We start from the raw sequence: 12,836 nt of genomic DNA on the forward strand, positions 1-12,836 counted from the left end.
AGTGAAGTCATAGGAACACCACATCAGACTCCCCAGATTTCTCAGAGCATAAATTGATAGCTGCATATTTTGAATATGCAGATCCATTAAGCCAACTTTGTACATGGGCACTTGTGTGACGAAAGTGCAAGGCTTGTCAGACTCATCTTTTAAGCAGGGTTCACCAGGACTGCTCGGTTCCACACAGCAGTCTTCAAAACCTGAAGTTCATTTCTTTATCTCAAGGATCTTTCATGTAATAACTGTCTCTCAATCACCAAAAATAATTAAAGACATACTTAAACAAAAACTTAAACAAAATAAAACAAAACAAACAGAAATCCTCTTACCATGAGTATTTCTGCTTAATTCACATTTTGTTATTTGTCAGATTTGAAGTGTACAAGAACAATGTAGTAAATGCTCCTTACTCTTAACCCTTGCAACATATTACTCTGCACTTACACGGATCAATTGATTATTTGCTACCACTCTTAAGACACAAAATCAAACTAACACATAAAACACAAAACATAAGGAATGAATGTAGATAGGTTTTAAAAAATCTATATGATATTTCCTTGCTTCCAGACACGATGAACTTTGTACACAGGTCTCAAAAATTAACCACACACACACTAGTAATTATCAAATTAAAAAAAACCCAAAAAACAAAAAACGAAAAAAGAGCATATCAATAAAACGAAAACCAAATTTTTGGTTAGAAACAATTTGACAAAACAAATTTTAAGAACTGAAACTAGTAACTTAAGTGGTCATACTTAGTATTTGAAAACATTATTTAATACAGATTTTGGTAATACTAAATCATTATACTTATTTCAGGATTATATGGTAAATACTTCTATTTATACTGCAGACAATGCAGAGATGGGAATTAGTTCTAAGTTGTATCTCTCTAAAAGAAATGCTTTTTAAAGCTCAGTTCAAAAAGATGTACCATCAACAGAATGTATTCTACCTTCCTAAACACATGTTTTCACATGAATATCCTAAATTATCTAATGCCAGCCAACAACTGCCATTCTAAGAGCAAATGATTCATTTAACTTACAGAGTACATCAAGATTAAAGGGTTACACTGAACAAGAATCTTTACTAGAATTATGAAAGCAAAATTTAAAAAGTTTTAACTAGAACATATTCATTGCTTACACTCAACAGATGAAAGCAATCACAGAATCTTGTTGAGTTTATAATAAATAATTCACATAACAGATTAAATTATTAAAGGCTTAAACTGACATCTTTATACCTTTTGCATATTTAACAAATTTTTAATTCACCACATTCTGAAAGCTGATCTATTTCTTGACATCATTCAGTCTATTCAAAAATAGATTGGGTGTTTAGAGGCATAATTTTTAAAGCAAGGTAACCAAATTAACAGAATTTTAACAAATATCGGCTTTTGGAATTTCTTAAGAAAAGATTCACAAGCACTGCCCAGCTACTTGAGAATAACTAAATCTTCTTTACTCAGGCACTTTTAAAGCAGTAACTTCAGGCTTCATTTTAAAGTACTGGTTAAAACGAACAATTGCATACCTAGTGAGAAAACAGAATAACAGCAAAATTAGTCAATGCTAACAAAATTACTTAATGCTAAAAAAATGAATCCTTTATTTCCATTCACCCTTCTACACTGAATTTTTGAGTTTAAACTCTTCAAAGGATGGATGTTTGATCTACTGCACCACCTACTCAGTACTTTTCCGATACTGAGAATATTTACCAGCTTATAGCAGATTTCCTCACAGACTGATTATTGAATGTAACAGTCCTTATAATATTTAAAAACAGCAGCAATATTTCCTGCGAGTTCTGAATGTTAATGCAAACAAAGCAGAGACAAGTGTAACATATACAATAAAATTAAACTTACCCAAGGAAATCAAACTCGATAGTGGAGTATTTGGCTTGAATCAAAGCCCACAATCCCCAAAAGAAATGAGAAGCCTTAAAAGAAGGAAAGCAAAATCAAAAATTATCACAATGCATTTCTCTGAAAACATAGTACCAAATTATTAATTATATCTTCTATCAATTCCATGCATGATACTGTCTTGCTGCTCATTTTGTGTAAGATATGCTTATTTATTTAAAAGGCATCATTGCAGAGAAAGAGGTAGCTCCCATTATATGGTTAACTCTTCACCTGGCTACAAGGGGCTGGCACTGGGCCAGGCCAAAGTCAGGAGACCAGAACTCCATCACGCTCTCCCACATCAGTGGGGCCCAAGCACGTGGGCCATCTTCCATGCTTTCCCAGGCATATTAGAAGGAAGCCAGATCAGACCACAGGCTCCTTGCTAATCATGTTACATAACTCCTGAAACAAGCAATACTGAGGAGCAAAGCTCCTGGATTTCCACTGACGTATCCACATCTGAAGAACACGGGGCAAATTACACTCTAAAAAGAGTGCATGCTTGGCCTAGCAGGCAAGATGCCAGCATTCTACGGTACAGTGCTGAGGTTGCAGGCCCAGCTAGGGCTTCCAAGTCCAGCTTCCAGTCAATGAAGACCCTGTGAGCAGTGACAGCTAAAATGCCTGGATCTCATCTCAGCCACCCACGTGGCAGACCTGAGTTCAACTCCCCATGCCTCCCCTAGCCTGGTCCTGTCCTGGCAGTCATTTGGGGACATGGAGTAGTAGATGGAAGGAATGTCTTTCTGCCTTCTCAAATTAAATTTTAAATATACCTAAAATACATGGTGGCTGCTTAGCCTAGAAGACATGGCTTGAGATACCTACATTCCATATCAGATGCCTAAGTTCGACTTTCAGTTCCAATTTCAATTCTAGCTTTTAGCTAATGCACAACTAGGGAAATAGCGGCTATTGGACTGAGCAATCAGGTCCCTTCTACCTATATGGGGAGTCAGCTTCAAGTCCCCTGCTCCCAGCTATGGACCTGTTTACCTCTAACCATTGCAGGTCACTTGGGAAGTAAAATGGTAAACAGAGAGCTCTCTGTCTCTCTCTCAAATAGTTTTAAAAAATTATAGACCAGGGCTCAGCATGGTACCCTAGTGCTAAAGTCCTCGTCTTGCACGTGCCAGGATCCCATATAGGCGCTGCTCCTTTTCCCAACCAGCTCCCTGCTTGTTTGTGGCCTGGGAAAGCAGCTGAGGACGGCTCAAAGTCTTGGCATTCTGCATCTGCTTGGGAGACCCAGAAGAAGCTCCTGACTCCCAGCTTCGGATTAGTTCAGCTCAGGCCATTGTGGCCATGTGGGGAGTTAACCAGCAAATGGAGGTTCTCTAACTCATTCTCTCCTTTTCTCTGTAAATCTGACTTTCCAATAAAAATAAATCTTTTTTTAAAAATTAGACTACTTTTTTGACTTGCTTTGTATATAGCAGATTTAGGCATCAGCATTAACAGACGCTACTTAAATGCTTTTAGTAGATATACTTGCCCTGGTGCAAACCAGGCAAGGATTTAGTCTCTCAGCCACCACACCAGGCCCAGCACAACTCCATTTTGGAATAGCTCCCTGCTAATACACCAGGAAAAGCAGGGACTGATGGCCCAAGTGTTTGGGTCCCTGGACCAACCAGGGAGACCTGGCGTCTGCCTTCGGTTTGGCCAACCCATGGCTGATAGCTACTGACAGACACTTGGGGAGTGAATCAATGGATGGAAGCCCTTTCATTCTCTTTCCCTCCTCCTGCAACTACCAGTCAAGTAACTTACTAATACTTTTTTCAATTTCACCGTTTACGATTTATTTTTTGAAAGTCGGCTGAACAATAACAGATTCGCCACCCTCCACTTTACATGCCAGATGCCCCCAACAGCCACAGGTCGGTCAGAAGCTCAGTCCCAGCTGGTGACGTGGGCACCAGACCCAAGCACTCGAGCTATCACCTGCTGACTACCAGAGCTGCACCTTGAGCAGAAAGCTGGAGGCAAGTACAGGACAGGACTCAAACTCAAATATGCTGCACTAGGGTGTGGCATCCAAGCACTGCACGAAATGCACACCCTTTTGATGTAACGGCTTAAAAAGAAAAAAAGAATGAAATAAAAGGGGAAGAAAATTTGAAAACTTTATCTGGTACACAAATAACTAACATAATCCCCAAGCTCTGTTCTGTGAAGCTCCTGTATGACTCTTAATATTTTACTTAGGAAGAACCCCAAGACTGTAATCTGTCCCAAAATCCCTCAAAGTTTAAATCCAATGTACACTGCATTTGGTTTTGTAATGCAAACACTGACTCTTGCTTCTTGCTATTAATTAGATCAACATTAAGTATGCAAACATCAACATTAGGAAACTGGGTAACATCACAAGTAAAAAACTCTTTTCAAGACCTATGTCAAATTGTGGAAAATGGAACTTATTGAGCACAAAAGTCTGAAATTTGTGCATAGCTTTTTGATACACACACATGAAAAAGCCTGACACTCTTGAGAGCTTAGGGCATGATGAGCTTTACCCTGCCAACTGCTGCTCTGAGTCAAGGAAGCTCAAGCCCTGAGAAGGCCAGGCCATCACTGGCTGTGTGCTGCAGTAAAAGACCCTGGTCCTCTTCCAAATCTCCACTGTGGTGGGCCCAACTAGTTCCTCCCAAGAAACTGCTCATCCAAAGCTAACACTTCAATTTCAACTTTCCCCTGAGACCTGCTTCCACCCTAAAACGGATAGCTAGACTTTAATAATTTTGGAAGTCACTCACTACGTGGTTAATGGCCATATCAAGTATCTTGCCTGTGAGATCTGTTCCCAGAACCTAAAGGGAATATTCTCTACGTAAAGTAATTAACTGTGTGACTCATGAAATTGTACTATGTATATCTTCTTATATCCCAAAAGTGAACAAAAGAGAAAATGTTAATTATCAATGGTAAATACTGTCAAATGCTATCAGCAGACCAAGCAGCGTCAGGGTGACAAGGGTTACATGGATCATAGTGATCACGTCACTACTGGCAACCTCTCACGGAACCGGGGTTTGCAGCAGCGGGCAAAAGCAGATCACACCACTCTTCAGAAACCATGAGAGATGACACAGGAGCAAAATAGTGGGTTTGATTTTATTTTACCCTGCATTCCCAATCACCTATTTGAATATCAAGCATTGCAGATGTGACAGGCACATATAGAATGGTTGGCGGGATATAATTAGAGTTCATGAGAAGAAAGTAAATAAGCTAGCCTTTAGAAGCTTCTTTTTAAAAATACTGAAAAGGAAAGCAAGACAAACCACAGGGTTAGAGATCTCAGTGATGGGCCTCAGGAAGCCACGGAAGAAATGTCCTACTACATCGCTTCAATTCTGAAGATGGCGAGAGAAGCCTTAGCACAACCAAGTGACACAGCAGAACAGAAAGGGCATGGTTTATAACAGCATAATTTTGCTAAATTTGAAAAAAATACTGCCTCCATCAGTTGTCCTTTACTTTTTCCCTATGAGGCCAACTATACAATTTGACATTTTATATACAGATTTGTTGCACATTTCACATATTGCAGCATAGCAGAGAAAGCTACCACCCGAAACGCCAGCATCCCATCTGGGTGTTGGCTCAAGTTCCAGCTGTCCCATTTTCAGCCCAGCCCCTGCTAATGCGCCTAGAAAAGAAGCAGAAGATGACCCAAGTGTTTGGCCATTGAACAAGATGGATTCTTAAACACTGTGGAGGCACTGCACCTATCCGCCCTTCTGCTGAAAACATTCCTCAAGAAAAGGACTGTGCAGATTGCCACAGAATCCCTGAATTCCAAGTCCTGCTCAGCTGTTAAACTAACTGAAAGCCAACAGACTTGCCAGAGTGGCCATGAGGACCCGGCCATTTCCCTACACTGAAGCTATGGGTTGGACAGTGTACACAGGACAGCTTTGTGTGGAGGTTAAGAGACACATGATGAGGACATCCCAGAGCCTTAACAACATTACTGATCTCTTACAAACTTCCAAATCCACAACTAGAATTTCACCCTAAGGAAAGATCATACCAGAAACAGAGATACAAAGAAGCTACCCAAGACACTGCTTCAAAGTCTGAATACTAGTAAAATTAAAATGTCCTATATCAGGGGATGAAACACAATACAGTACGGTACATGTTTAGGGAGACACACCTGTATGGACACCAAATAAAAGACCAAAATGGATTACAACCTACCACTATTGGTGGCATTCAAGATATGCTCACAAACCTGGAAAGATGTATATATGTAGATGTACACAGAAATAAGTCTATTATCAATGAATGGCAGTACTAAGTGAAATTATTCTTACACATATAATTCATTCCTGCAACTAAAATGGGCTCTGTCCCTAATGAAGCAAAAGTACATAAAGTTAATCTAGTATCCTTCCAATTAGAATTTGCTACTGAGTTCTAAATTGGAATGGCTACTTTTCCATTACAAAAAGTTACTTTGTGTGTTGTTCTAGATTCTATCCATTTTAAAGGAATATACTATTTAATGAACTTTTTTGTTTCCACATGCCTGTTATAGAGCAGCCATTAGGATTTACTATGGTTTGAATTTGATTTGTATGCTCAACACAGGCAGGGTTTAGTACCTCCAAATCATAAGTCAAAACTCAGTCCAATCACAGTGTTTAGGAGGCAGATTCCTGTGGGAGCAAGCTAGATGACTATGGCTATGCTTTTTGAAGGGGTTCCTAACAGAAGCCTCAATTTCCACCCAGTCTGCATTTCTGTTTCTCCCACACCCACCCTCACATACCTCTAACCCCTGGCCTTCACCAACCTTGGTTGATTCTCAAATCGAAGCAAAATAAACCTTTACTCTTTATTATTTAGGTGGCTCAGGTACTTCACTGTATTAATGAGTAGCTTACTAATATAGTGCCTAGTACTTAAGTCATGAATATGTATGGAGCCAAGACTGCGGCACAATGGGTTATGCCAACACAAGCAGTACCAGCATCCTACAACAGAGGACCAGGTCAAGTTCCAGTTGTTCCACTTCTGACCCAGCTTCCTGATAATGTGCCTGGGACAAAGGCAGAAGACAGCCCAAGCGTGTGAGCTCTTGCCACTCTAGTGAGTCACTTGAACAGAGTTCCAGGCCACTTGAGGAGTGGACCAGCAAATGAGGGATGCCTCCTGCCCCTCTCTGTTACAAGTGAATAAACAAAATCTTTTGTTAAAGGAATGAATGAGTATGTATAAACCACTTGGTGATCAAGCCAGGAGTCATTATATAGATGAAAACCACAGTATTTTTGAATGCCATCAAAAGTTCGTAAGAAAATCCAAGTTAGAACTATAATAGCCAACAATTAGGATTACTGACTGGACTTCTACGTGGAAATTAATAAACGTGATGTCATATAAATGAGAAATTAAATGTATACATAGAGAAAATACAAATCATACAATTTCTTTTTGTCAATACAGAAACTGCCAAAATGGTAGTATTGAACTGATTCTGAAGTTCATGAAATAATCTCACAAGAAAGAAAATCTTACATTTGATAAGATCATGCTTAAAAATCAATGGCAATGGCAGGTGTCCTGGAACCATCTAGAAAGCACACCATTAATTAATAGCTCCACTTAAAACAGGCACCCTCTACAGCAGAGGGTAAAATCCCATTTTCGTACATTATCACGTAAGATGTATCCAGGGGCTCTAGGGAAATGCTGCTCTTACAACCGTGGAAACAACACACTATAAGTTGCCAATCAGATCGATTTGTAGACAATGCAGCAAGTAACTCCCCAGATCAGCTGTATTACAATAAACACATGAAGCCACAGACTGGGAGGCCAGCAATCCATATGGGCTCTGGTTCAAGCTCTGACTGCTGCACTTTTGACCCAGCTCCCTGCCAATGCCTCTGGGAAGGCACTGGAGAATGACCAAGTCTTTGGGTCCCATACCCACTTGCGGGACAGGTAAGAAGCTTCTGGCTTTTGACCCTGGTCTAGCCCACCCATGGCCATTACAGTCATAAGGTGCATGAACCAGTGAGCAGAAGATCCATCGCTGTCTCCCCCTCTCTCTCTATAACTCTTCTTAAAAAATAGCTAAAGTAGCTTTCACCTAGTATTCAATTAACATCTTAGCTGAAAGCTCATTGTAACACAGCATGTTATTCTTAGAAGGTAATTAAAATGAGCTAATGCTTTTTAAAAATGCACTGAAAGAAGTGGTCTTTAAAATAACAAAGCATTAAAACACCAAAGAAGCAAGAAATAGTTGTTTTAAGAAAAAAGAAAGTCAAGAAGACAAAACAGACAGACATGAAAACATAATCCTGCTGGTTTTTCTAACCTCTTTATATCAAAATGCACCAAAAATTAAGATTAAGGATATTGGGGGAAACCTCATATCTTATAAATCTGTTTTGGATTATGCTTTTCATAATATGATGTAAAGAAAGGGAACTGACCCAACAAAAACCGTGTCAGATGTTAATCTAACCCTAACTAGAATTCATTGATTAAACAAGTAATTACTGAGTACCTATCATATTGCCAGGGGCTGAGGATATCAGCAGAGAATAAACCAAAGTGTTGTCCTTTGGAGCAAGACAATGGGTTAAGGGTAAACTTCATGTTTTCAATAAAAATTCATATAAAACAGGAAACTGTTACAAGACAATGAAAATGGAAGAATTTTTTTTATTAATTATTTACAATTACACTTACCAGCGCAAACTGATTGACCTGAATGAAAAGTATCTCCACCTCCTTCTCAGTAACTTCAGTCCCAAAGCCCTTGTATTCCTTGTAGGCTTCCAGGTAAGAGCGCAGCCACTGGCCCTGGAGTTTCCTGTCTGGATAGAGACTATAGTCTACGTCACTCACACCTTCAAAGAAACAAAGAACAAAAACACAGACTGAAGGCTTTCAAAACATTCTCTTCCGAGCAACTTAATCATCATTACCACCACCAATGCTTCCTTATAATTCTGACTGCAACATTAGATATTACTAGCATTTATTAAAATAAGCCAGGGCCTTGCGTGATAGCCTTGGATGCACTGGGACCCCATATGGCACCAGTTCGTGTCCCAGCTGCCCCACTTCCCATCCAGCTTGTGGCCTGGGAAAACAGTAGAGCACAGCCCAAAGCTCTGGGACTCTGCACTTGCCTGGGGACCTGGAAGACGCTCCTGGCTCCTGGCTCTGGCTCAGCTCCGGCTGCTGTCACCATTTGGGGAGTGAACCAGCAAACAAGATCTTTGTTTCTCCTTCACTCTGTAAACCTGACTTCCCAGTAAAAATAATCCCATCTTAAAGACAAAACAGTGTTGATCACCATAAACAACTCCTGTTGCTACATTTTTTTCTAAATATATAAATTAAACCACTCCCATGTTTTAGTAAACACTGCACAAAATTTAAACAGTTGGGGCACTACCTCAAAGCATGGTTCAAAACTTTTTTTTTTTTACCATGACTTACATCAAGAAACTTAGGTTTTCTTTTTGTCCTTATAGTTGATACTGTCTCAAAACAATAACTCTAACTATGAAATGTTCTGTTCTTTCAATCCCTTCCCTTGGAAAAAATAAATCCATTATTCACACAGGGTTTATTTCATGATAGAAAGTTACAAGCTTAGAAGATAAACTTAGGATTTTATCTAGCATTCAAGCTCTAAAATCAATTCATAAATTGATCTAAACCTAAATACATCTCCAGTATATCTTTTTTAAATTTTATTAATTTACACGAAAGATGGAATTACAGAGAGGAGAGAAAGATCTTCCATTTTTTAGGGGAAAAAAAAACCCTATCAGATGAAAATCATCCAGGGGAATTTCTCAAAGCCCAGTTTTAGAGTATTGCATTTCTAGCTAGTCATAAAACGAATTTTAAACAATTCCACTTACATAAATACTAAAACTTTTCTACTTAACGCAGAGGTTGTATTAACATCCCAGAGTAAAAATGAGTAATTCCTCGATATCCATAGCCAAAGACAAAGCTTTGCAGCAGAGGGTGGCCCAAGGCCTTGGACCCTGAACCCATATGGGAGACCCAGAAGTTCTTCCTGAATCCAGTTTTAGATTGGATCAGCTCTGGTGGTTGTGGCCATGTGGGGACTGGGCCAGCAGATGAAAGTTTAAGACCTCTGTCTTTTAAAGACAAATAAATAAAAGAGAGGCAAAGTTTTTTAAGTTAGTTAACATTCTAGAAACCAAGTATATATTGGAACATAGCAAAGACTTTTTTTAATAACAAAAAATTACCTTCAGGTGTGAGTACTTGGCCTGGCAGTTCAAACACCTGCTCCCATTCTGGGGCCCCATGTCCAGGACTCAGCTCCTGTCCCCCATTCTTGGGCTCCATGTCCAGGACTCAGCTCCTGTCCCCCATTCTTGGGCCCCATGTCCAGGACTCAGCTCCTGTCCCCTATTCTTGGGCCCCATGCCCAGGATTCAGCTCCTGTCCCCCATTCTTGGGCCCCATGCCCAGGACTCAGTTCCTGGAATGCAGTGGAGACAGCTCAGCTAGTTGGGTTCCTGCCACGGCACTAACAACCTGGACTCAGTTCCTGGCTTTGGTCTGGACTTGTCCTGACCCTTAAGGTATCTGAAGAATGAATGAGTAAATTGACGCTTGCTCACTCACTCTGTATGTCTTTCTCTTTCTTCCTACTTAATATGTAAAAAAGCCAAAAACCTAAAACTAATAAAGAAAACTACACAAAATTAAAAATTGGGTTCCAGGGGCCTGGCACAGTAGCCTAGTTGCTAAAATCCTTGCCTTGCACGTGCCAGGATCCCATATGGGTGCCGGTTCCCATCCAGCTCCCTGCTTGTGGCTTAGGAAGGCAGTCAAGGACAGCCCAAAGCCTTGGGACCCTGCACCCACGTGGGAAACCCAGAGGAGGCTCCTGGCTCCTGGCTTCAGATCAGCTCAGCTCCAGCCATTGTGGGCACTTGGGGAGTCAATCAGTGGATGGAAGATCTTTCCATCTGTCTCTCCTCTCTGTAAATGACTTTCCAAAATATATATAATAATCTTTTTAAAACTTGGGTTCCAATAGTTTTCTGAATTTTTAGTAATTTTATTTGGCACTGGTAAGTCTTCCCTCATCTATAAACTGGGACTATTACCATATGTTTGTTGTGAAGGAAACAATCCGATGGGATTTACAGAACACTGAGCAAAGAACTGTCAGTTCTCAACAGAAGCCACAGTCGTTAAGCTCCTCCTATTCATTATTTTCTGATGGTAATTAAGCAAGAAATTATGTTTATCTTCCCTTTCCTCCAGTAAAAAAAAAAAAAAAAATGGAAAAATGTTGCTCCTATAGCAGGTTCACCCTTTAACAAAAGAAAACCATAATTCCCAAAATACCATTTCAAGATAAATGGCTGACTAGTTAAGTAAGTTACTCTATTAGTTAGCTGCAGATTTTACCTGCAAATTCATTGAAATGATTTCCAATATCATATGCCAGGTAGTTGTATCCAGAATATTCATAATCAATGAACTGTACATCACCTATGTGAGACACAAAAAAAGGCATTAAGAAATCACATACACGACCAGAAAATCCCTATGCTAACCATAATTAAATAGCTTCCAATATTCTGTCTCATTGTACGTGCTTGGTTACATGCACTTCTGAGACAATACAGGACAAGGCTGTGAATTTTAATGGCAATGAGCTTTACAAAATTCAAACTGTATCTCCTGGTCAACAGCTTCTTGGTGAACACGTATGTCCACTTTATCCAAGAAAAAGAAAAAAGCTCCAACAGAAGTCAAAAATGTTTTTGGCCACACGGGGGCATCAGTTACTCAAAAATTCAGGTTTCTTTAGCAATAACTATCAGGCAAACATTAGAAATGTATACAATTTTAACAAAATGCTAGTCACTGACAAATTTAATCTAGCTGTGTCACTGAGTTAGGATGTTGCTATCATGTTCTGTATTTCCTGGATACCACAAAGCTACGGTTTCTATCTTTGGGGAAAAAAAAGAGCAGGGCTTCTTTTTTAACATTTATAAACTTGAAAAATACAAAAGCTTATTACAAAGTATATATTTTTTTGTAATTCTCCAAAATAATTCTGTTCTTCCCATTCGAACAACATACTTCTAACTATGGACTCCTGAGGAAGGCATGTGATGGATTTGGCTGGACACGATACAGGTCCAAAACAGTCAAGATTAAAAAACAGGAAAAAAAGGACATTAAAATAAAATTTTTTAAAGGCGATTCACTATCTTTATGAGAAACCACAGACTCAAGACACTTCCGGAATGGGCCCAGACACAAGGCTGGCCACAACAGTGACTAAGCTGCTCACACTGAAAACACACACACAAGAAATGCCTACTGATTTTTGCAAGGAAATAAACTCCTGGCTATGTATTCTGATATTTTGCAAAGAAAACAGCTTTTGGACTACAAAGTCTCAATACAGAGTTTCATGCTTACTTTGGGGAATTATGCTGACCATAAACCAATCGAGACTAGCAGAATCATATCACACAAAAAAAGGTCATGCAAATTCAGGATTTTGTAAAAATAATGACAGATGACTATAATATGTAATTCTAGATTTGTATAATTAGTGAAGTCTAGAATATAACAGTAATCAAAGAATCATAACTCAAATATTAGAACATCATGTTAGAATCTATAAATGTTGGTGAAAATAAATCACCACAATGCAAATGTCTTAAGTGTTGTATTCCTGAAGTTATAGAAAATTATTCCACAAAATCTTACACTTAGCCAAACCATTTTATTAAACTATAGAATGGAACATATATTTAAATTTCTAAAGTCATCAGGAATGAGAGAGTAAAGACCTTCACATAATAAAATACTGGTAGCCACAAGAAAAAAAAAATACAATCATAAG

General features: G+C 39.2%; 1 protein-coding gene across 1 annotated transcript in view; it reads right to left on the minus strand.

Moving 5' to 3' along the window:
* Window positions 1–761: 761 nt before the first annotated feature.
* Window positions 762–12,836, minus strand: part of ETNK1 (ethanolamine kinase 1) — a 38,707-nt gene continuing 26,632 nt past the window's right edge. Inside the window, exons 5-8 of the mRNA XM_004592620.2 lie at window positions 11,378–11,461; window positions 8,651–8,811; window positions 1,886–1,959; window positions 762–1,548 (exon numbers count right to left, since the gene is read on the minus strand). Coding sequence (XP_004592677.2) covers window positions 1,476–1,548; window positions 1,886–1,959; window positions 8,651–8,811; window positions 11,378–11,461 — 392 coding nt within the window. The 3' untranslated portion in view covers window positions 762–1,475. The remainder of the gene's footprint in view (window positions 1,549–1,885; window positions 1,960–8,650; window positions 8,812–11,377; window positions 11,462–12,836) is intronic.

Source organism: Ochotona princeps, chromosome 27, assembly GCF_030435755.1.
Source record: "Ochotona princeps isolate mOchPri1 chromosome 27, mOchPri1.hap1, whole genome shotgun sequence".
Classification (NCBI taxonomy): Eukaryota; Metazoa; Chordata; class Mammalia; order Lagomorpha; family Ochotonidae; genus Ochotona; species Ochotona princeps.